The sequence below is a fragment of the Armigeres subalbatus genome, chromosome 3 (genome assembly GCF_024139115.2).
Source record: "Armigeres subalbatus isolate Guangzhou_Male chromosome 3, GZ_Asu_2, whole genome shotgun sequence".
Classification (NCBI taxonomy): Eukaryota; Metazoa; Arthropoda; class Insecta; order Diptera; family Culicidae; genus Armigeres; species Armigeres subalbatus.
This window is the reverse complement of record NC_085141.1, coordinates 104040093-104066393: the sequence shown is the minus strand read 5'-3', so window position 1 is coordinate 104066393 and position 26301 is coordinate 104040093. Positions and strand designations below refer to the sequence as shown.

General features: G+C 40.0%; 1 protein-coding gene across 5 annotated transcripts in view; it reads right to left on the bottom strand.

The window, feature by feature from the left end:
* LOC134224766 (pyrokinin-1 receptor) overlaps positions 1 to 26301 on the bottom strand; it is a 680810-nt gene that overhangs the window by 145792 nt on the left and 508717 nt on the right. For all 5 annotated transcript variants that reach the window (XM_062704331.1, XM_062704330.1, XM_062704329.1 and 2 more), the window contains one exon: positions 3448 to 3592. In XM_062704331.1, the coding sequence (XP_062560315.1) occupies positions 3448 to 3592 (145 nt within the window). The remainder of the gene's footprint in view (positions 1 to 3447; positions 3593 to 26301) is intronic.

Sequence of the window (26301 nt, the reverse complement as noted above, 5' to 3'; positions counted from 1 at the left end):
AATGATGTTTCGGATCCTCCAGAAGGACACTGGGTTGTTGAATAACCAAGAAATGTGATAAGCTATGGAAATAGACAATGATTACATTTTACTGGGATTATTATTACAGAACGATGTAATCATTTCCAGTACTCCAAACGTAAGAAATTATGTCAGAAATTGGCCCTTTAATTTTTGTTTCTTCAAAACTGATCTCTGGGAGTAGGCATGGCTAAACTGCAGTCCGGAACAACATCCGCGAAATCTTCACTCCTTCACTTTAATTATAAAATATTGAAATTATTTCACAAAAAAAATGTCTGAAATTTGAAAAGACTGGCATTGTGGATGGTTTCTCTTTTTCTCTTTTTGAGACCAAAAAGTCTGGCAGTGCCAGATATATCTGGCATAATGGCAACCCTGCCAGTAGGCCGAAAGTCATTTGGCCAAAAGGGTAATTTGGCCGAAAGGGTCGTTTGGCCGAAACGGTCGTTTGGCTGAAATGGTCATTTGGCCGAACGGGTCATTAGACCGAAAGGGTAGTTTTGCCGCAAGGGACATTTGGCCGAAAGGGTCATTAAGCCGAAAGGTTAATTTGGCCGAAAGGCTCATTAATAATATAATAAATAACCATCAATAACCCTTTCGGCCTAATGACTATCGGCCAAACGACCCTTTCGACCAAATTACCCTTTTGGCCAAACGACCCTTTCGGCCAAACAATCCTTTCGGCCAAATGACCCTTTTGGCCAAATGACCCTTTCGGCCAAATGACCCTTTCTGCCCATTTTAAGGTTTTATTATACTGCAAATATAATCAATTTTGAGTACAAATAGTTAAACTATTGAAAACTATCAAATAACTATTGATTTACAATCAAAACATTTTTGCCTTTCTCGTACACTAAGTGTACGTAAAGGCTATAATATTGCTTCAAAAACAAAATTTTGATAGGAGGCCCGGAGGGCCGATTTTTATATACCGATCGACTCAGCTCGACGAATTGAGGTGATGTCTGTATGTGTGTATGTATGTATGTGTGTGTGTATGTGTGTATGTGTACAAATTTTTTTATTCGTTTCCACTATAATTTTAGCTATACCAAATATTTTTTGTTCTAGCACTTTCTTCAAACATAATTCCTTTCTATTGAAATCTTTGAAAAAAGTACATTACAGTATCATTCTTCTCAAAACATGTGTTTTTGGTCTTCGATATTGTTTTTCACATAGTTGTTGCAATATTCTGCAACATATTGCCTCACTTCGCTTCATCCTGGGGAACAAGTTGAAAGTGTCGAAAGGGTCGTTTGGCCGAAAGGGTAATTAAACAGAAAGATTCATTTGGCCGAAAAGCTCATTTGGCCGAAATGGTCATTTGGCCAAAAAAGTCGTTTGGCCGAATGGGTCATTTGGCCGAAAGGGCCATTTGGCCGAAAGGATCGTTTGGCCAAATAAGACATTTGGCCGAATAGGTTATTTGAAAAGTAAGAAATTGGGAGTAAGATGAGAGACGTTTCAATTCTCATTACTCATTTAGCACTTCTCACTGTAAACAAATGAGGAGCAAACTTTAAGTGTTCCTTGCTATATTAACTTTTTGTCTGTGCTCTGGGGTCAATATGACCCCAGGCCACTTTGAAAGGCTACCATTTTTTTTAGTTTTCAACCGAGAGCAGAGGACAGACAATGTAAGTTTTTTTCAGCACAGACTTGACTGCGAAAGAGGGCAGAAGGGACTATGTCCAAGAACCTGACGATCTCACCCCAGGCAACTGCGAGTTCTGTTCCAGGGCTTGTCTACCAGTGGATGACAGATTTTAATACAGTTCTGCATAACAATTTTACAGAAACTGAATAAAATTTTGGCATATGCAATTTCGGAAGATTTTAAAACAACCATTGCACAGTGGGAAAAGGAATCCCAAACAATACTTAATTAAAAGCTGTATAATAGTGATGGTTTTGTGTTGACGATTCTTCAAAAAGTGGTCCATTTCACTCTTTTCTTCCCTTTTTTCATAGCAAATATTAGAAAATCAGAAAGTAATCACAATTATTTTAACCATATCGAGCAGATTTGCACAGTATGTACTAATATTATAATATCTGTAGTACCGAATGGAGGATATATCCTCATTTCCCGACGTTCAGTGTTGTCTGTTTTGCCCGATTCCCCCCATATAATGGCTAAAAATAGATACATTATATGATATTAGGAACAGAGGGAAAACACAGTGAATTCATAATCAAATAATGTCTACACAAACTTCTTAGAGATTTGTTTGTAAGCGTGATTCTCCCCACATAATGGAAAAATAAATAGATAAAACATTCGGTTTTCGAAATAAAAATATATTGAATTTAATTCTGCTGTATATTGTAATAATGCCTACTGAATCCAATAAAGAAGATCTAGTAATGTGCATCTTCCGTCAGTTACCCGTTTTGCCCGATGCTTCTCAGTTGAAATATCTTCCTATGTTTAAATTGGATGAAAATGAAAACATGAACGAATGCAATATAACTGCACTACTGTGATTGAGTTGGCGGAATCTAATGCTGGAAATATAATGTTATGTGTACCATTATCAAAATATCTTCCATTGTTCAAATTTTGCGAAAGTAAAAACGGATTCAATTGAACTGCAATGTAACGAAATATTACGCAGTAAACATCAGACCACCACAGTTGTCCTTTTTCCGACTCCTTCACTCATTGGAGAATATTGTAATTTTTTCTCCATCTAGGGAGAACAGTGAAACTTTTACGTCTTCTTTTTTCTTCAATGGCTTGACATTCCATCTAGAACTTGGACTGCGTTTCTACTAGACCTGACCGAGAATCGAACTCGGCATCTCCGGATTGGCAATCCTACGGCTTTGCTCGCAAGGCTACTGGAGACCCCTAGAAACTTTTATATAGAACTTTTAATTTTAAAATTTATGTATCTCGGAGGATGTTTGAGGTTTTGGTTTTTAACCTTTATAAAATCGAGGGGAATAATCATACTTTTAGAAGCATCATTATTGCTGTCTCAAGGTTTCGTTCTTATATTTATTATCATTGCATGTTCTCTATTATTAAAACAGTGCTGAGGATTTGAAAACCTTGCATGTGCAAACAATAAATAACGCCTCGATTGTTTTTTCACGATTTTAGGAATGACTTTTTCAAGCAAATAAGTTAAAGCACGCAATAAAAATAAGTCCATTGTCCATTAGCCAGCTGTGGTTATTTGATGGGGCATCTTTTGGTGCAAGAACAAAACCTTTGAATGCGATAACTTGCTAAGGCTTATTAAGACTTCATCTACAAGCTAAGGACATTCAAACTAATCTTAATTCCAAAGTGTAAATCTTTCGTGAACATAAAAACCATCGAAATGTCAAATCTGACCATGATCTTGACACAAAACGATGAATCGGTTCGCAGCTCAAAAAAATCATTGTATCAAATCTACTTACCACGAAACGTAATACAGCCATCCGGCCACGGAGAACAGCCATGTGTTGACCGTGTTGAAATGCTGCCAGTCACGTGCGTATAGAAACAACAACCTCTGAGCGTGAAACGGCGCCCAGCATACGAAGAATGTTATCACAACAGCAGCTGTAATCAAACAGGAAAATAGAAATGGAGTTAACATACCGGATAGACGCAAAATGAGTGTGCGAGTTTAATTTGAATGTCCTCTATCACGCTACTTCAGAAAACAGCTCATTAGATTTGAACAAGTGGACAAGGATCATGGAGAGTTTTTCAGCCTGGGGTCAAATAATCGTCCTTGGGTGGCACACTAATGAAAGCAATATTCTTTTTCCATAACTTCACCGTACTGAAAAAGGTGTTGGATTAGGAAACATGTTCTGATACAGAGGACTTAGTATAGGGTATATGGCTCAAACCTTAGCCTAACATGCTGAGTTTGAACACATTTATCGTTGTAAATCATCATATACTGAAGCTCTGACCAAAATTATGCCACCAGTCAGCGTGCTTAGTTTTGGTTATTACGCCAAGTAGTCAAAAACAACAATAATTGTGCACAATCTTTTATTTAAGCCATCCAAAGTCTTGAGCGTAATGGACTTTATGTTCGGCAAACTTTCCTAATCTCAGCTCTGGTGGTGGATGCTTTTACAGTCCATTAATGGTATTGTGCATTATTCTCTATAAATCGATTGTAAAGTTAGGCAAATATGAAAATCGTATGTCCAAAATTGGCAACGAATGCTCCTAATATTGTCCCAAAAAGTTTTGGTTAATAGTGTCGGTATACCAATGAAAATTGTAAATTTAACATAAATACTAAAATAATGTGATTGTATCCGTTCATCTAATGTGCGAAAATATGTAAGTCTATTCAGAAAACTACTTTACTGAGCAGAAGGAAAAACTCTTGTCCAGCCTGTCTACTTTACATCCCGTTACCCTAGTAAGAAATTGTAACTTATTTTCGAGATCATGGAGGAAATTTGACCTTGGGCGAAGGTAGCCACCGTTGCCCTAAACCAAATTAAGAGCTGCTAATTAGTGTGGCTAAGATGGACCTTGTCTGGCGAGTTGGTTGCCAACAGCGATGATAAAATCGAAAGGACACTTTGTTTGCTCCTTTCTTCTGTACCTAATGAGTGAAATTGAATTAAAAAAGTATTCTCAATTTAACAACAACGCCACAATCTCGACAGCGAAAGCATCAACTGGATGATCGACCGTGTACACGGATGAAGTAGATAAGGGGAACGAATGTCGATTAAATTAGCTGTTGAAGATTGCTTTTATGACCAAATAAAACTTTTTTGGGTCAGTGCAGTCCGGGCGATGAGCAGTTGTCCGCTTCAGTAAGTATCGTTACGTTGCGTTGGCTACAGAAGATGGGATCGGTTTGTCTTTTTCAAAGTTCTCGCAAAGCTACACGTCAACGACATTGTGTTGCAATGTCGCGGCCGGAATGGTACGATTATTTAGTCCGGGTTTGACGCCTTTGCCAATAGCGCATACTACCATTTTTTTTACAAATTCGAACATTGATCAAAGTCCAATCTTGTTATTTTCAGTTGTTTGCTGAAATATTTCCATTCAACATATTTCACACTGGTGATTCTCAAACACATGACTGCAATAAAGCAGTTACGATGTAGTCACAAATTTCTGCGAATCGCTCCTAACTTGTTTCAATCGCTCACCTACTGACTTCCGACCACCAATTATATAGCAAATAGCAGCAGTAGTACCATTTCATATCTTGTGTTTGAGAATTGCGCCCAACTTCCCTCACGTCCAGTTTGATTGGGGCACATGTTCGTTGAAAATGTAAAGCATTTCGCTTGGTATGCTTCTGCCGCTGTTCTGCAAGGGGCATGAGCCCTTACAAACGTGTGGACTGTGGATGTCGACGAGAAAAGGTGAGGTAAGGGCTAGTCCTTATCATACTTGCACACACTTCCCCCGACCGATTTGGTCGTGTTCGCTAGAAACAGGCAGGTGGTGGTCAGTGGGTAAGAATGTGGGCAAAAATCGTTAGGTTCTCGGTCACCCAATCGGCAGCTTGCTGTCGCCAGTCATAGTCTTGGCAGGATATGCGATAGCACATCAAGGTCAAGTGGCAGTTTCTGAACGAATCAAATACAGAGAGATTCTAACAAAAAACGAAGAAGAGAAATAGTAGGAAATCCGGTATTTCAATTTCTGGAATCCACTTACCGCTTGCACCAGATTGGAACGGAATGCGAACATCCAAGTGATTTGTAGTAAGATGCATTTCCTATCGTTAGCACCGCTGTGGAACATAGGTGGGTAAAATATACGTAAAACCAATAACCAGACGAAACATAATGATTGCAAGTAATTGATCATTGTTCAGTACCTGATGGCAGAAGCTGACAGACAGAAATATTGGAACATAGTCAGATTTGTGTTGGCTGCCGTGAGCTTTGTGTACATAGCCGTTTTGGATTGCAAATTATATTCAAACATTCCATAACAACTTAGATATTACGCTTTTCCTATGCAATGAAGCAAAAGTCTCTACAATATTTTCGTCGAAAATGCTAATAAGAGTGAGTTGAAAGATTTGCCAAAAGAAGAAATCGATTTTTTTATTTACTCGAAGGACACCCCTTCAATCTATTTCTGAGAACAACAACAACCTTCTTAAAGATAACGTGGAGAATTTTGATATCTCGTGGTTGAAAGATCAATAATACCATCTTGTGTTATTCCAGATGGAGAAAAAAAAACGTTGGAGTTTTTAATCTGTCGAGCACGTGCCGTAGATATTCTCTGCTGATTTTTATCATTTTAGCTTTCTCGTACACTACATCATGTCCAATAAATTTTCATACATTCTTTTCAATCCGTCGCTATGGTGAAACTAGTTGCAAGCATGTCTGATGGTGATAAGATTAAAAGCTTTCCACGGTAAAACGCAAGCTTAGATCAAACTTAGACAAAAAGGTACAGAGGGGACTATATCGTGTTCTCATACAACGAATTTGGTCCAAAACTTGGAAGTGGCTTCTTAGCATACCAAATGTGAACCGTTTGTATTATTTTGTGTGGTCATACATTAGCATTAGCATTGAGAATAAACGAGAGTCTACTTTTTACACTAGTTCAAAGTCGTAATTCTTCGTCAAAACGAATAAAGATGGTATTATTCCAAAACATATGCAGTAATAATTTTTGCCTCTCTCATATACTAAGTATACGGAAAGGCTATATGTATGTTCGCTCTAAAACCAAACTTTGTATGGGGCTTTGTTTGGCCGAAGGTCTCTAGGCCGAATAGGGCATTTGGCCGAATAAATAGGTCGTTTGGCCGAATAGAACATTTGGCTGAATAGGTCATTTGGTCGAATAGGTCATTTGGCCGAATATATGTCTTTTGATAAGTGAGAAATGAGGTGTGAAAAGTGAGACGTCTCACTTCTCACTACTCGTTTCGCACTTCTCACTGTGAAAAGAAAGTAGAGCGAAGTGAAAAGTCAGACGTTCCACTACTCATATTTTACTTCTCATTTTTCACAGTGAGAAGTGAGATATGAGGAGTGAGAAGTGAGGCGTCTCAATTCTCACTCCTCATTTCTCACTTCTCACTGTAAAAAGTGAGAAGCGCGAAGTGGGACGTCTCTCTACTCACTTCTAACTTTTTAAAGTGAGCAGCGAGAAATGAGAAGTGAGACGTCCGTGAATAGGATTTGAGCTAATTTGTCCTTAGTTCGAATTATCGTTAAACGAATAAATTTCATCAGTAACGAGCTGTGGTTTTATGGAAAAGGTAATCCAATTTTCCACTCTTTTACTATTATCCGATGATGGTAAAGAAGACCCAAATAATAATTTAAATAGGATGTAGTTTGTCAAAAAGGCATACATATGTTTGACTTATTACGCGTTTATTCGGGTAATTCAACCGATGCAACATTGATACGAAGCTTGTTCTAAATATTATTCAAGTGCTTACAGGTTGAACTTATTTAAATTAGCGATGTTTGTTCCTAAATTATTCGAAATACACGCGAAGGTGCAATGGTTGTTACGTCAACTAAGAAATCATGGGCGGTAAAGCTCTATCTTGTTTAGGGTTACAAACAATAGTGCATTGGTACAGAATACATGAACCTGATGCTATAAAAATTCTGGTAATATTTTAAGTCATTAAAAATGATAATATGTCTGTGTTTAACATAGGGGAACTGCTCTATTTTCCATCTCACTGAACATATATTCATCCCATCGCGAAACAAAGCAATACAGCATCAATTTCGTCGCTTCTTTTTGCTCACTTGCGGGCTCACGGTTGGAAAAAATCACAAAAAAAAACAATCAAATTCCTTTTCATTGCTTTGATTTTCATGGGATGAATATCGAAGCTATGTGATGAAGTCCGGCAGCAATAACCCTATTTTAAAATGTTGATGCCTCCGTGTCCACGTACGCATTTGCTTAATCCTTCCAAGGTGGTCCAATTAAGGACGGCATTTGCGGCGGATTGCGCTCTAAAACGAGTTTGCTCAGGTGTGTCTCCGACGACGACCAATAGGATATCGTCGGCGTAAATGAAGACGTAAACGATGGTGGTGAACAAAAATAAGGTGACTGCCAGGACCGACCCTTGGGATACTTTAGTTTCCTCCATCTCCTAGGCTGGCGAAGTATGTCCTGGTTCCGTATCCAGGATAGAAGGCATGTCGTTGTTCTATCGGCCTCAAGCTGCTCGCATATACGACGGTTATCTACCCAACAAACAATCTTATCTGTTGGGTAGCCTCTCGACAACCTTAGAGACGCAGGAGGTTAGCAAGATAGGGCGATATTTCGAGGCATCCTGAGAAGAGATGCTGTCATTTGGTATTGGGACGACGTGCCTGAGGCGCCGTTCGTCTGGAAAGATTTGGCGCGACCAGATTTGGTTGACCAAGTCCAGGAATAAGGCTTTAACGGGAAGAGTAAGCTTTTTGATCATCAAGTACCCTATTCCGTTAGCCCGCATTCGTGGCCTCCGGGAGGTGTAACGAGGAAAGGTGTGGGAAGTGATTGGAAAGTGGTTGCTCTCAACTTCCCACTTGAGTATGGGGAACTGGCGATTGCCGAATTGTTGTTAAAGAAAGTTGGTGAACCATTATTGAGTAGAACCAGGTCAGTAGACTAAAAAGCTTCCAGTAAGTCGACACCACGGGGATCGGATCTTAGATCGCCCCAGGTCGGGTCGATCATGTCTCCCAAGAGGAGGAGAGGTGCGAGAGAGTCGTAAATAATGTGACTCACCTTGTTTCTGATGTCTGGTAGCGTGTCACAAGGTAGGTACATACTGACTACGCTTATTGGCATACTACCTCGGTGATGGACTTGTACCCTATCGCCACTGAATGCCGGATGTTGGCCCCTTCCTTAGTAACTCACATAAGCACTCATCTTACTTTCTTACAAACATAAGAGAGCAGATGCGTGATTTGGTCGAAAGATTGATCAAGATAACCTTTGTATGGGTCCCATCCCATTGCCTAATATATAGCAATGAGAAAGCGGACTCGCTAGCAAAGGTGGGCGCACAGGAAGGCGAAGTTTTTAATAGACAAATCTCGAACAACGAGTTTTTCCCATTAGTCCGTCCCTTGTGGCGGAGGTAAACAACCCTACAGGGAAGTAAAATGTGTTTTGGGGAATCGCGATGTGGAGTAAATGCAGGCTATCAATGCCTTTCTTTGTTCATCAGACATCGAAGTATAATTCCCCTTTTTTTCTCTGTCAGTTTTTTCTTGTCTCTGTCTTGTTGTTACATGTACGCTACGCCGCACCACACGTGTGGTACGCCACACCATTCAGACGCTAAATACCCGGTTGAGCAGCTGAAATACCACAAACGTAAATCCCAACCCCGTTCGTCATGAAATTACGAACTCCAACCTTGAGTCGCCACGAGTATCTTGGTCTATGTCCATCCCCTTACTAACTGTTGAGGATAATGATAAAGTTTGTAAATATCATAAAGACTATCGGCTCCGTTAAGTGTAATACATGCCTGAGCTTTATAAATAAACGCAATAGATGAAAAAACCTCCCGTAAGCCGATAACACAGGGCTGTTGTTAATGAACAGCTCGAGTTCCGGCAATTTATTCCAATAGCCGTTTATATTCCACTGAAAGCAAGGCTTGACCTGCGAGGGAAGGGTTGGGGGCGGATAGTGGCCCTCGGTAGTGTCCAGGTTGGTGCTGCTATCAGCGGAAGTCTCTTGAGGGGTCGAGTTTGGGTGACTTACTGTGCCATGGAATAGGGTCAATGAGCGGAGCTGAACTAGGAGTGGACTGCTGAGCATTTTAGGACTTATCGCCCGGGTTGGAGTACCCGGGGTTGCCTAGGACGCTGGATCTGTTGGGTTCTATAACCCAGGTTGGTGTATACGGGATACCCAGAGAAGGTGAGACATATCTTCCGGAATGGATGAATGCCCAGAAGAGCTGCTGATATTCGCAGCGTCCAGTGTTCCGACAGTTAGGGGAGCTGGTAGATCGGTTTGGATGAAACGGTGTTATTTGCAAGCTTGTATTTCTCGTCGCCCATCGGGGATCAGCAAAGATGTTTCGATAGCACCAGTCAGGTTACGCTTGATTCCCTCGAAGTCCCTCAAAGTGTTATTTGATACTTTCACCGTTCCCCCCTGTTGATTACGTAAATATTTTATTTAATTAACTTTCAATAAAACAATGACCAATAAAATCCGAATTACTGATATGCATTATTTGAAGTTTAAATTTGGATGAGAATATATTGGACACGTGAGTTTGCATAACGGCAATATGTTCACTCCAAAAACGAGCTATTAATAAGAGCCCTAAGGAGCGAAAAATTGCTTCGTGATGTAAAATCAAAACAATGTAAATTGGAAGGGGCATAATTTATGGCATCTACAGCTAACATGGGCAGCAAAGGATTAAGGCCAATTATCACACTTCTCAATGTCGTGGTTGGGCAAAAGAAAGCGATTTTTTTTTCATATTACCTATCCGACAATATCGCATCCTTAAGCGAACAAGCAAACAATTGCATTGAAGTCAAAGTATGCTTTAATATAAATTTCTGCGAAACACTTCAAAATTGTTCTGTGCACTCACCGACTTCGAATAACAAATGATTACAAATGTGGAGTAGCATGGCTTGTGTTCGCCGACAGCACAGCTTTTTTTTTTCTCGGCGTCTCTTCCTATCGTTTTCAATTGAAGCACGTGTTCGTTAGAAATGTGCAATGTTTAAATTGGTATGTTATTGCATTATCCTGAAAGCATCAGCCCCAACAAAGAGAAGGGGTGAGGTTCGGGCATGTAGTTTTTCTGACATATATTTTTGTCTAGTTTCTTGTACCGCAGCGCTAGTTAGAAGTAGTTGGGTGGACATGGATAGCAATATGAGAAAGCAATGTTGGATCACGGTCACCTGGACTCACTCGCTTATTTGTCGCCGTTGTCACCAACCATGATATGTGATAATACTTCAAGTCCTTCAAGTCCACTGGTATTTTCTGAAGCGATTAAGAACAGAGGCTCTGACGATAGAGAAGAAATTGAAGAAAACAGTAAGGGTTTTGATGTTTTTAAAATCATGAGTGTGATTTAAAAATCACCTATAATAATCTTCTACTATTTTAAATTGGAAATCATTTTTAGTTTGAACTTCTTGTAACCCCATATTCTTGATGAAAGAATAAACGCAGTCATCAGAAGAAATATAGAATCTTAAAAGAATAACACGGAAAGGTACATAACCAACAAAATTAAAAAAATAGGTAAGGTACACTGGGGGAAGTGGAATAAGGGGGTAAGTGTAAAAAGCGACTCGAAAAATTGGAATTGTACATACTTTACTGTTTTTACCACATCATAACATTATGCAAGAGTATACTTTGATGCTCACACTAACACTATGTTGAAATTTGTATAATACATACACTAACACAGTTAACGCTTGAACTGTAATTTTAGGTTTCGCGAAAAGTTGATTTTTGCATTCATAAAATCAATTCTTATTTGAACCAATTGTCCTTTTTTCAAGTGAATTTATATCACAGGTGACCGTTACAACACACTTAAACTAATCCCATTCAATTGGTAGTGGTTTGTACCAAGAAAGCAAATAATTCAAAGATTTTACACTTACCCCAGGTATCAAACACTGTGGGGAAAGTGGATAATGTTCTACTTACGCATTTTTTTCCTTCCCTCTAGGGTTTATTTCGATAGCTGTGAATCTTAATATGTTCCTTCTTTGTTATCATCGTGATTCCAGTGAAGATTGGACTAATATAAATGAGAAAATGCCTGATTAATCCACCTATCGGTATTGATGCCTTTCACATGTTTTACATATGAAAAAAATGTATAAGAAAGTTAAAAATAGCACTGATAGGTAAAAATATTGTATAATTCACATTAATTTTTATTCATAACAAGTTTTGCCGTTGAATGCAATTTTTTTGCGAACAAATTGGTTAAGGACAAGAGCCTAAGAATAGCTGATAATTTTGTACGTGCTTTGCGCACACACATACATACAAATACACACATACAGACATAATCTCAATTCCTTAAAATAAGTTGATTAGTTTATAACCCTGTAAGTCCCATTTTCCCTTTAAAAAGTTCATCTTTGGGGCGAACATATAGATTTTACCTACACTTAGTGTTCGAGAAGGCAAAACCAGCCCTCTCCTAGCTATTAAGAGAATTCCTTGAGGATCTATTCCGTTAAGATGATGAAATTATTCCACAAAAGATACTCAGAGCAATTATCGTATTGATTTTAGTTATATGTAACTACTCATCACTATGGAAGGTCAAGGTATCATGGGTTTTCCACTTACCCCATCCCACTAGGAAAAGTGGAAAAACAACTCCTAATTTTAAAATCTATTTCCATAAATTTCAAGCGACCAAAATGGTGTGAATTACCGCACAGTTGGTGCAAAATTGACTATTTTTGTTAGCCCATTTTGATGGAATGCATTTAGATCATTCAAACTGGTTTTACACTAATTCAAACGTGCACTATCGATTTATCCTTTTCCACTTCCCCCAGTGTACCTTATATGAGATTAAATTTTTATGAATATGTTTCATTACACGAGATTAGGATAACAATAAACCTAAAAAGAAGCATATTCTTCAAGTTATTTCAACTTATTATTATCAACAATCAAATAAATGTGTTAATACATATTATAAGGATAATAAAAAGTAGGTACTTTTTAGCTTTCGGCGTATTAGTCTGTAGATTTTTAATTCGCTTGTAATTCGTTCCAACTTTTCCGAAAATTATTATTGTTTTAGTTTTATCATGAACAAAAAAAATAATTTCGTTAATTGTCTTTGATTATATAACATGGCTTTGGTGCAGTTTTATTGCCCGCGGATGTACCGTTTTGACTCGAAGTCCGGACACCTAAGCACTGCTGAATTTTCAGTTTAATATTTTAAACGGAGTTAAGTACTTGACACTGAGCAATAACACACAGAGTCAAGATTAACTTATCAAATTTGCTGTAGTGTACTGAAAATGACATTTTGTATGCACGAAATAGCTAATATAATCGAAAACATTGAACATCGCTTGATTCGAAATCCGGACACAGTATAAGGGATGCTTCAAATACCGGACAATTTTGCTTCGAATTTCCGGACACTTCGAGTTTGGCTATATTGATTCTCAAATAGCCAATTTAATCCTTTCAAAGGCAGCTAGGATAAAGCATTCATATTTCTCGATTAATATAAATCCGTAAAGTATGCTTTCTATACAGATTTGTATGGAAATCTGGCATTCCCCGGTTGTGTGTACCATGCGAAGTTTCTGCTCTTAGATTGACCAGCTACCAAAAAACAGCATTTGAAACCAAGCGGGATCATTTAACTGCGATATACAACATTGGGAATCTAGTAATTTCATAGAATCTCCCCCTTCTCCCCTTTCAAGGTAGATCAATAATACCAGAAATAAATATGATAGGGGAACTGTGCCGATTTCCATCTCACTAAATATATGTTCATCTCATCGCGAAATAAAGAAATACAGCACCAAATTCGTCGATTTTTCATCAACCTCCGGAAAAAAACACTAAAAAAATCAAATACCTTTTATTTTTTTTTTGTTTTCGAGGGGATGAACATCGGAGAATTAAAATTATGCATTATCTTATTATTGTTAAGCTATATTTGGAAATAAAGGCATTAGTGGAATTTATGTGTCTTTTGAAATCCGTTTCAGTTTGCTATTAGAAATCAAGGATTAAAAGGAGCGATTGAACAATTGAATTCATGCGGATTGATAAATCCGGGCGTGTCCGAGAAAAGTTGAGTTTTTTTATTTGACGGGTGTCGTTCACAACGTGTCTTTTTATACAATTCTATTAAAAAAGCTAGTTTTACGAACTTGTTTTTTTTTTACAAAAATGTGATAAAACATACTTTTGAAGACAACCTTTCACTAGAAACTGAAGGCAAGTTTTGTTAACTGTGTGCAATTAATAAAGTGATATTTACAATATGTGTATAAGTATATATCGATAAGCTGAGAGCAAGCCATGTTCCTTTTAGGGTTTAGCAACTCAAATTTAATGAAATTTTAACAATGCTTACTCATTACGAATCATTTGATTTCAATTAACTTAACTGATCAACAGTTATTTAACATCATTTCAGCATGTCCGGAAATCGAAGCAATTGTAAAAACTTGCCTCGAAGTCCGGACATACAGAAAATGTAATAAAAATTACAAAGCAATGAATTCCCAAGCAATTTCTCTAATTCATGACAAAGAGTGCTATCATACTATGTTAGTAAATTACTAATACCCCTTGCAAATGATAGAATATAGAAAATATGAGCTTAGATTTTCTAATGTTGAGACTTAAGCTGCATTCTTAGAAAAACGAAATTCAGCGTTGATTATGACATGCCTTTAACTTTTACCTCCAAATTTCAAGTTTTTACCACAGATTACGGATTACTTACATTTGTTAAAATGGTTTCAAGTCTAACAATCGTTCCCTGCATTGATAACCCAAGAAATACTTGTTAAGATGATAAATAAAGTCAAATAACAATTGAAGTGTCCGGCTTTCGAAGCGTCCGGCAATTCGAGGCAAAACGGTACTTTCTTCTTTTACTAGACTGAACTAGTTAAATTTTGACGCTAGTTGAAATTGGCGAGGAGTGTTCTTTGTTTAAATATCCTGAACAATCGGAACGCCCACTCTTACCGAAAAGCGTTGAGGCTGCGGTGCAATAAAAAGCAATCTGACCAAACGCACGTGCTTGCCAGTCATCCGTTGCTAATTCCGAGCGCTAATGTGCGAAAGTAGTGCGAATGAGTTGCGAGAAGTGAGTATGGGCAGAATCAATTCAAATTTCCCATCTGTTTGCGAAGTTTTCGTGCGTGGTAGCAAAATAAGAAATATTCTATGGCGGTGTGATTCATTAATTAATTTTGATGACTATTGTGACAGCTAGGGATCACATTCTGGACCACTCGCCTGCATTTTGTGATTTTTATCACACGAAGCAAATAAAAACAAGGTAGTTGAGTTTTATCCGAAAAGGAAACTATCTCTTTTTAGGATAAACGCAAAATATACATAAATTTAAAAAGTTTCATGTGATAAAAATGACAAACTACAGTTGAATGGTCCAAATTATTAGCCCTGACACGAATGTTCCAAAACAACAGCCCTTCTCTCAGTAGATAGGCTAACGTTCCGATCGTGGAATCTTCTGAATTCGATGCATTTTTTTTACCGGCAGCAACGAGCGTGAGTGCCCTAGTGAAAAGGTCTCAACATTTTTTCGTCCGATATTGCATTTTGCTCGTAGCCATTGTCGGAATTGTGAGAAGCTTTTCATCTTGTTCCCTTTGTTCCTCTGTTCTTGTCTTTGGCCTTCGATTGAGTAACTAAGCAACTTGACTAGATGCAATAGCTTTGTGACAGTTCAATGGATTGAAAGCATACAAAAAACTGTACGTGTGTTATGAAAAAATGGTGCATCTTAGATAAGTTATTATCTTATTGATTTTCCAAAACTGTATTCACTTTTAAGATTATAGTTCCTAGATTATAGTACACCTAGTTCCGTGTTTGATCTAATTATTTTGTTTGCCTCTGGCCGTTTTGAAATTTCAAAACAGATTTCAATTCACCTGCACATACGAAAAACTAAACCATTTTAATGAATTCCAGCTGTACTATGCCAGGGAAGAAACTTCAGAGTCAATTTAAAAATGGCAGCAACTAACACAGACTAAGGCCGGAGTGGCCTGTGCTATACATAAAAGTCTTCTCCATTCAGCTCGGTCCATGGCTGCACGTCGCCAACCACGCAGTCTGCGGAGGGTCCGCAAATCGTCCTCCACCTGATCGATCCACCTTGCCAGCTGTGCACCTCGCCTTCTTGTTCCTGTCGGATCGCACATCACTCGATCCATCGTCGCCTTGATCAACCGCATCAGTTTATCCGGAAATCCGTTTTCGTGCATTAGCTGCCCTAGCTGGTCCCGATCGATTGTATCATACGCGGCTTTGAAGTCGATAAATAGATGATGTGAGGGCACATTGTATTCGCGGCATTTCTGCAATACCTGACGTATGGCGAACACCTGGTCTGTGGTAGAGCGTTCACCCATAAATCCCGCCTGGTACTGCCCCACGAACTCTCTTGCAATTGGTGTTAGTCGGTGTTAGTCCCAAACCTTGGTAATTACCCAGTGCAGCGCTCTAGCCAGTGCCTCACCACCGTGTTCAAACAGCTCTCATGGTAGTTGGTCAACTTCATGGGCTTTGTTGTTTTCAGCCAGCCGATCTCCTCCTGGATTTCCTGGAGATTCGGAGCCGGAAGTCGTATGTCCTGCGCGCGTGCTCCTAGGTTCATTACCATACCGCCACCGTTGTCTGCCACATCGCGCATCTTACCCAGCACTATGAAGCCGGTTCCCAGCTCGTTGGTAGTGCCAGCCGCTCGATGCCCGCTTTTCCACACTTTCTGTCCTGTCCAGCAAATCTCCTGCAGCGCCACGACGTCGAAGTTGCGGGGATGTAATTAATCGTAGATCATCCTGTCGCAACCTGCAAAACCTAGCGACTTTCAGTTCCATGTTCCAAGCTTTCAATCGTGATCCTTTTTTCGTCGCCTAGGTCTTTGTCGATTATATCGAGTCGTATTATCTCTTATATTGTTCGTAATTATTGGTTTTCCAGGCGGCTTATTGGGCGTGCGCAAACCTTCTGTCTTTTCGAAGGGCCGTCGTGTCAGGGCTGTTTAGCGTTCCACCTAACACCGGGACTTGGGCTTGTGCGCTTTGAGCGGCACACGGTCGCTTTGGTGGGGCCTACTTGCGCATACATGCAGCTTTTTATAGGAATTTAACAGGGCCCACTGTCAAACCCCACCGCATCCTAGGCCTTACAACTCGCAGATGGTCTGGGGAGGGATCGTCAAGCCCTTGGGCATAGTCCCTGCTGCCCGCAGGAAAAAGACCCAATTAAGAAAGTAAAAATTTGTATCGAGTCCGGTCGCGTTTTCTTCAGGAAGCAGAACGACCGGCCGATCATCAAAATTTTGTTCTGCTTTGAGCGGGTGAGTAAATTAATCAGAAAGTAAAAATTTGTATCGAGTCCGGTCGTGTTTTCTTCAGTAAGCAGAACGATCGGCCGTTCATCAAAGTTTTGTTCTGCTTTGTTTGTATCGAGTCGAGTCAGATGTATTGCACTTAGCTCCGGTCGAAACAAGCGCGATCCTCAATAGTTTGCGCTTGTATTGCGCTTGAGATGCAGAGGTATACTCGGTCTCTAGTAACAACGAGAGTCGGACTAACAATCCTTTCCTTCCTATATGACCGTAAGGACGTGGCCGGCACCGTTATTGACTTTCAATATTTGAACTCCCGAAACGTGTACACTGAGAATGGGTAGCTAGTGCCAATCCCCATTTATTGTGTTCTACAATTTCGCAAGTTCTGGTCAATCACGGAGTAGCAACTACGAATTGTGCGGTCATAATGCTCATGCTCATTAGGGTGCCAATGAAAATGACATTTTCAAATTTCAAAAAACGACATTGCTCACAAGTTTCATTACCCCAAAATATGATCCCATGCAAAATTTGAGCTCATTCGGATATGATTTAGGGTGCCTAAAATTCATCAAAGTTTTGAAATTTTTACCAATGAAAATTTTCCCAAGGGGGCCAAAAGAAAAGTCGAAAATCGAGTTTTTGTTTGTGATGCCAAATTACTTAAAAATGTATGAAACGTCGAGATCTGATGTCATTTAATAAAAAATATTGAAAATTGGTTTTTGTTTGGAACATTTTTGGGACTTACGCAAACGTTTTCGTAGTCAAAAATATCCCCCTAAACAAGATTTGAGCTAAATCGGACATGATTTAGGGGTGCTCAAAATTAATCAAAACTTATTTTTACTCACAAAGGAGACATATTTTTTTGATTTTTTTGATGCCAATGGACTCAAAATGCATGAAACTTTGAGAATTATTTTTTTGAAAAAAATCAGCTGTTTCGGGACTTTGGCGAAATTTCTTATGGCGAAAACAATTTTTCATCAAATTCAAAACCGGACGACAAACCATCCCGGGCCGAAGCCATGGGCAGAATAACAAAACATGATATGGACTTGATTGATATAAGAACAAACTAATGGCACATGATATTGATCACTTCTTACAAATAACATAATTTGATATCCTTTTGATATTTTAGTGTAAAATATTGATATTTTCGTCTGATCTTTTATCTCTTATATCAATCATGTCTATATCTCATTTTGCTATCTTATCAACATTTGATATTATTGAGCTATTTTCGGGCACATATTAGGGCTTAGGAAATGTTCGCGTAACGTTCGGTTTTGAATTCGATGAAAAAATGTTTTCGCCATAAGAAATTTTTTCAAAGTCCCAAAACAGTCGATCTTTTTTTCAAAAAAAAAAAAAAAAATCTCAAAGATTCATGCATTTTGAGTCTTTTGGCATCAATAAACAAAAAAATTACTTCCCCCTTGTGAGAAAAAAAATTTTTTTTGATTAATTTTAAGCACCCCTAAATCATGTCCGATGCAGCTCAAATTCTGCATAGGGGGCTACGAAAACGTTTGCGTATTGTCCGGTGCTAAAATACGATGAAAAAAAAATTATCATCCGAAAGAATTTCTAAGTCACAAAAGTGTTCTAAGAAGAAAAATCGATATTATTCCAAAAAAAAAATTTTTTTCGAAATGACATCAGATCTCGACGTTTCATTTTTAAGTCATTTGGCATCAAAAAAAAAATCGATTTTCAACTTTTCCTTTGGTTACCCCTTGGAAAAATTTTCATGGGTAAAACTTTTAAAACTTTGATGAATTTTAGACACCCTTAAATCATACCCATTGGCACCCTAATGCTCATGCTCATGCTCAATCCAGTGAAAAGATCCAAATTTTTACATTAAATGTTCGTAAAAAAGGGTTACTCGTTACAATTCAAACATGGGTAACGCCCAAAGAGTAGGCATGCTCAATTCGCGCTATGTAGTCTTTTGAGTGAGAAGTGATAACGGAAGAAGGGACGAAGGGTTTTCTTTTTATTTTACTGAACGTAGCCAAACAAATTGAAATATTTTAACAAAAGCGAAATTATACCCCAGTGATGGTTGTCCCGCTGCAGCTTACTTCCGCTAATATGATTAGTGTGCTAAGGTCCCCTATGGAAAGTCCTGGGGCCTTTCTTAGCCGTTCGGTAAAATGCGCGAAAACCAAGCAAGGCCACGCTCGATTCTCAGTCCGGTCTAGGAAATTTTCGGTATGGAAATTTTCTCGACTTCCCTGGACATGAAGGTATCATCGTGTTAGACTCGGGCTGCAAAATGGTGGGTTGACATCAAGGAAGGAGCGCCCAACAGAGCTCTGGTCCCCACAAGTCCCTATCTCACGCTTCCACGGGTCGTCCGATGACAAAAGACCGCCAGCTAAGGGTTGTGTACTTAGCAGGTAGTGCAGCCTGGGCACTGTTGTCCTTCTGACATAAGCTAGAGTGAGAAGGCACGACCAACACTGCATTCAAGTATAACATCTATCACAGCGGCGGTGAAAAAGCAGAGCATGGAGTTGGTTTCGTAGTGATGGGCAAGCAGATGAAGCGAGTGATGCGGTGGAAACCCATTAGCGAACGATAAATCCGACGACGTGAAGGACACGTTCTATGAATGTCTTGATAAAGCCTATGGAGAGTGCCCAAAGCATGACGTGAAAATTGTTATCGGAGACGCTAACGCTCAGGTCGGTTGAGAGGACTTTTTCGGTCCCATAATCGGTAGGGAGAGCCTTCACTCCGCTACCAATGACAACGGCCTACGGCTAGTAAATTTTGCTGCTGCCAGAGGAATGGACATCAGTAGCACCTACTTTGCACGAAAGAACATCCGAAAGCACACCTGGAGACACCCAAATGGTGAAACTTGCAACCAGATAGACCATGTTCTGGTGGATGGGCCCCATTTCTCGGATGTTATCAATGTGCGGACATTCAGAGGTCCGAACATTGACTCTGATCACTACCTTGTTGTCAGTAAAATTCGATCACGGTTGTCAACTGTATCGAACGAAAGATCACAGCGAACGATGCGTTACAATATCCAGCGATTGTCGGCGGAAGGAGTATCGGCTGAGTACCGCCAGAAGCTCGACGAACGGATAAGTGCAATCAACGTTAGCGACAACATCAACGATCTATGGGAGTCGATCCATGGAGCGGTGAGCACAACAGCACGAGAAGGGGTAGGCACTGCACAGAGACGACCCAGGATGGGTTAGTTCGATGTGGAGTGCCAGAGAGTGACAGACGAGAAGAACGTTGCCAGAAGCCGGATGTTGGTGTCGGGTACCCGATCGAATAGAGATCGGTCCAAGGAAGCAAGAGCAGCCGAAAAACGAACCCACCGCTGGAAGAAAAAAGGGTACGAAGAAAAAGTTATTAGTGAGGCGCGGGAAAAAATGGAGCAGAATGATATGCGGAGGTTTTATGAGTCTGTCAATGGCGTGCGGAGAAAGACAGCGCCATCTCCCGTCATGTGCAACGACCAACAAGGGAATTTGCTGACAGATAAAACTGAAGTGGCTGCCAGGTGGAAGCAACACTTCGAGACTTTGTTGAATGGAGGAAGTGACGGTGCATCGGTGAACAGAATAAATATTAGCGACAATGGACAAGCTGTGGAGTCACCTACACTAGATGAGGTTAAAAAAGCTGTTAAAGAGCTGAAAAACAATAAGGCTGCAGGGAAGGACCAGCTCCCGGCTGAACTTCTCAAACACGGCAGTGAGCAGCTTTATGAAGTTCTGCACCATATTATGTCAAAAATATGGGAAGACGAGGAAATGCCTGCTAGCTGGTTGGACGGCCTCATTTGCCCTCTATTTAAGAAAGGGCACAGACTGGAGTGCGCCAATTATCGAGGAATATGTCCCGTATTCTGTTCAACAGATTGAGACCGCTTGAAGAGTCCTTCGTCGGTGAATACCAAGCAGGTTTTCATGAGGGCCGATCAACGACGGATCAAATGCTTACCCTGAGACAAATCCTTGATAAATACCGGGAGTACAACTTGCAGACACAGCATCTGTTTATTGATTTCAAGGCGGCGTACGATTTAGTGAAACGGAATGAATTATGGCAAATTATGCTTGAACATGGTTTTCCGGCGAAACTGATACGGCTGATTCGTATAACGTTGGACGGATCGAAATCAAGTGTAAGGGTTGCGGATGAAATATCGACGTCATTTGTTACCTTAGATGGATTAAAGCAGGGTCATGCACTCTCGAATCTACTGTTCAATATAGCGCTCGAGGGAGCGATCAGAAGAGCTGGTGTGCAAAGAAGCTGTATCGCATATGCTCCTGGGATTTGCGGACGATATCGATATTATCGGAATTGATCGCCGCGCCGTGGAAGAGGCTTTTGTGCCTTTTAAGAGGGAGACAGCGAGGATTGGACTCACGATCAATACCTGCAAAACGAAGTACATGGTCGCTGGCAATCAACGTGGGTTCATTAGTGGTGGTGGTAGCGAAATGGTGCTGGATGGTAAAAAATTTGAAGTGGTAGAAGAACTTGTGTACCTTGGAACATTAGTGACGTGCGATAATGATGTTACCCGCGAGGTGAAAAGGCGTATTGCAGCTGCAAATAGGGCTTATTACGGACTCCGTAATCAGCTTAAGTCCCGTAGTCTGCAAACGAAAACAAAACTCGCGCTGTATACTACTCTGATTCTTCCGGTGGCTTTATACGGCCATGAGACATGGACGTTAAAGGAGATTGATCGGAGAGCTCTCGGAGTATTTGAGCGTAAGGTGCTGCGGACAATACTCGGCGGTAAACAAGAGAACGGTATCTGGCGGCGTCGCATGAATCACGAATTGTACCAGGTGTATAAAGGGCTGGATATTATTAAGCTTATACAACACGGCAGACTACGGTGGGCTGGTCACGTTGTTCGTATGCCGGAAGAACGTCAAGCGAAGATAATATTTAGTAGAGAACCCGGAAGAGGCCGCAGGCTTCGTGGAAGGCCGCGTACACGATGGCCTTTTGCAGTTGAAGAGGACCTGAGAGCGCTCAATGTTCAGGGCGACTGGAAGCGATTGGCCAAGGATCGAGTCCAGTGGAGAAGGATACTCCATTCGGCGTAGGTTTATCGAAGAGCTGTAGCCCATCAAGTATCAAGTAAGTAAAGCTATGAAAAGTATCTTTTGTTCAAGCATTTTGCGTGTAATTGTCGCTGAAAAACGCAAAGGACAAGCAACAAAATATAATAGGTAGCGATAATAGCTTTGTCCCAATCTCCGAAGAAGCGGACTAGCGTTCTTAATAAAAAGGGCACCATTACTGAGAATGAAATTTGATCAAATTATTCGCAGTACTACTTGTCCAACGCTTCCCAGCTGGGTGAGGGATAGAAGATGAAGCACACATGATCCTTTCACATGAATTGTTTGCTTAACAAGGTAAACAACTGATACCCACACTTCACAAATAATTGCATCCCAAATTTCGTAATTAATATCCTTTCCTTCAATACAATTTTAGCAAATACTATCCGAAAGCTACGAGGCAATTTTGCTGCATACTTCCACATACATACGCCCATATACACATGACAGTGTTAATTGAGGTAAGTGAACAATAGAATCCGGGCTAAGAAAGGTAGCTAAGAACGTAGAAGGGCATTCGACAGCAGAAGGATCACCATAGCAAATGTACATACAAGCACAACAATTATTCACAGGCATCATATCGTATCTGAATCCTCCCACTAGATCCGACTAAACAACCTTTGTCAGAAATGCCACTTTCACACGAAGAACAGTAATCTGACCGGTATTAATAATGTCCCCTTTCTCTACACAGAAAGCGACCCAACAATTATAACTCCAAGAATGTGGAACAATGTGTTGGAAGGGGACTCATCATCCGGCTCCTCGTGACCTCCCCTACCCATCGGATTAGCAAACATTCAACTAACCACTGACCGGCAATGTCTGGTGTCGTGCCCCAAGGTCTACCACCAAGGCCGAGTTGTGCGCTACTTTGGCTGCCACTAGCCGGCATCTGGTACAGCAGCACAGGCAAACAGACACAAACATAGATTTCCCAAGGCGACGACCGCCACCCACCACGCCTTTCCCTGGGCAGTGGCAAAAGTGATGCTTCATAACGTCTGCCCACTTGAGCTGAGGGTGAGCCGGTCGGGTCCAAATGGTCGATGGTAGAAGCGATCCAATAAAAAGTCAAACAGTAGTGGTGGGTTATACGGCGCTGGGAGCAAAAGGTTCGGCCAATTGTTTTGAACTTCTGGGGAACGGAACATAGAGAAGTAACTTTCAATTGCATTAGGAAAGTTTGAATGGAGTGTACAATGAGCAGTGGTCGTAGAGAAATTGTATTCTAATGAACAACTAACATTTGATTGGGTGAGTGATTGTGGGGTTCAATCTGTCCCTTATTTGAATTCATATCTTTAGTTAACCCACTTGTTGTGATATGAATCGATACGACACAGTTTTCATTGGTGGATTTGTGCTTTTTCATCATTTACCCGATGGAATTAAAGCGTGAAAGGGTGAGGATACAGAAATAAGGAAATGGAAAATATGATCCTAAAGGAGAGTCCGTAAAGAGGGCATAAAATTCATAAGCGTGGAGAAGAGCTCATAACTTTTACCATATCGGGTTACGAACAACTGAATACTATGAAGGCCCATATTTGCTGAAGTGAATTTCATTCAATTGGTGTTTGAAAACACAGTCATCTATAACCTGAAAAGTTTTGCATCAGTTGATAAATACTAAGCTCATCAAAAGTAGTCACAAATGTTACTGACAAAAGACTTATCACATTGAATATTGACCATGTAGCAATTGAGTTGACAGAGACCTATCATTGCCTTTACTGCAATATTGCAGTTCTATTAAGACAAATTAGCTAAAACATTGGAGATGACTCTTGACGACATTACATTTGGCGACATGGTTTCAAACACACCAATAAAGTTAGTGTTGGTGAAGTAGTAAGAGGCAGCCCAAGATGAAAATTTAATCAAAAGCATTACCCAATTATTCCCTTGTAATTAATTAACTTAAGTCATCTGGTGCTCCGCTGCAAGCTCACTCATTAGCCCCCCCCCTCCGTGGGAGTACTTAGTTAATATGTACAGCAGCGATTCTCAACTAGGTCGAAAATTCGTAATGGCGGACGTATTACAATGCCAATAAAAAACTTATTGGTAAAGTTTTAATCATTGTATGAATTTATATTGCAAGGCTTTGTATTGTACATAATATGTATAGCAATCAGTAAACCGGTTGTATGATATTCGCCAGAAAGTCATTTGCCAGAAGGCCTTTTGCCAGAATCAATTCGCCAGAATGTACCATTCCCCAGAATGCACCATTCCCCAGAATTGGTCGTCACTAATTTGCCATGCGCGCGTTTGCCCAGTATGCGCAATAATAACACCGCTCCTGTCGATAATAGAATTGAAAATAACTAATCTGTACATAAGATGTATGCATACATAAGCCGAGTATAGTAGCTTGCCTGGATTAAGGCAAAAATGGCGGATGTGATCCTTTCTTTCAAATAGGTGTTTGGCCGGATTAAGGCAATGGAGGGTGTGATCCCTTCTACCAAAATGGGTGCTTACCCAGATTAAAGTAATGGTAGATGTGACTCCTTCTTTAAAAATATGCGTTTGCCCGGATCAACGCAATGGTTGATGTAATTCCTCCTTTAAAAGTAGGCGCTTGCCCGGATTATGGCAATGGTGGATGTGATCCCTTCTTTAAAAGCAGGCGCTTGCCGGGATTAAGGCAACGGTGGATGTGAACCCTTCTTTAAAATTAGGCGATTGCCAAAATTAATACAATGGTGGATATGATCCCTTCTTCAAAAGAAGGCGCTTGTCCGAATTAAGGCAATGGGTAATGTGATACCTTCTTTGAAATTAGGTGCTTGCCCCGATTAAGGCAATGGTTGATGAGAACCCTTTTTTAAAATAGGTGTTTTCCAGGATTAAGGCAATGGTGGATGTGAACCCTTCTTTAAAAATAGGTGTTTGCCAGAATTAAGGCAAGGTCGATATGACCCCTTCTTCAAAATAAGGCGCTTTTCCGGATAAGGGTAATTGTGCATGTCATTCATTCTTTAAAAGAAGGCGCTTGCTCGGATTAAGGCAATGGTGGATGTGGTCCCTTCTTTAAAAGTAGGCGCTTGCCCAAATTAAAGCAAAAGTGGATGTGATCCCTTCTTTGAAAATAGGCGTTTGTCACAAATGAAGCAATGGTGGATATGACCCATTTCTTAAAAAAGGTGCTTGCTTCGATTAAAGCAAGGATAGATGTTATCCCGGTGTTCTCCTTAGCCTAGCGATAAGATGCTCGGCTATAAAGCAAGACCATGCTGAGGGTGACTGGGTTCGATTCCCGGTGCCGGTCTAGGCAATTATCGGTTTGGAAATTGTCTGGACTTCCCTGGGCATAAAAGTATCATCGTGTTAGCCTCATGATATACGAATGCAAAAATGGCAACTTGACTTAGAAACTTCACGAAACTTCAGAAACTGTGGAAGTACTGAAGGAACACTAAGCAGTGAGGCGGCTATATCCTAGTGGGGATGTAATGCCAATGAAGAACAAGATGTTATTCCTTCTTTAAACGTAGGTGGTTGCCCGTGTCCGTATTTGAATATGTCAATTGTGGATATGATTCCTTCTTTAGAAATAGACATTTTGCCTAGACTTGTAGATATAACTTCTTCAATGAAAGCAAATGGCATCTAGTATGACTTAAAATGATATTATCCAATTGTAGATATGATTTAATTTTGAAATGAAGTCTGCGTGTGGAATGAGACGAATAAATATGATATCCATTCGTAAACAGTTTGTTTGGTATTAGACAAATATGATTTTTTTTGATAAATAGTATCCATCTTTCTGAAAATTGTCTAATATGTTGAATAAACCCTTTTATGAAAATTAATTATACCGCAAATCCCTTCATCACAAAATAATACCAAATCCACTAAAATTACCTTCTTTATATATTTTTTTTCTATTCTTTAGCCATCAATAATAATTGGAATTTCCAGTTTTACTATTTCTGGGGAATGGTACATTCTGACAAATTACATTCTGGCAAATGGTCTATTCTGGGGAATTGCTTTCTGGCATATGATTTATTCTGGCAAATGGGTTTCTGGCAAAAATCGTTCTGGCA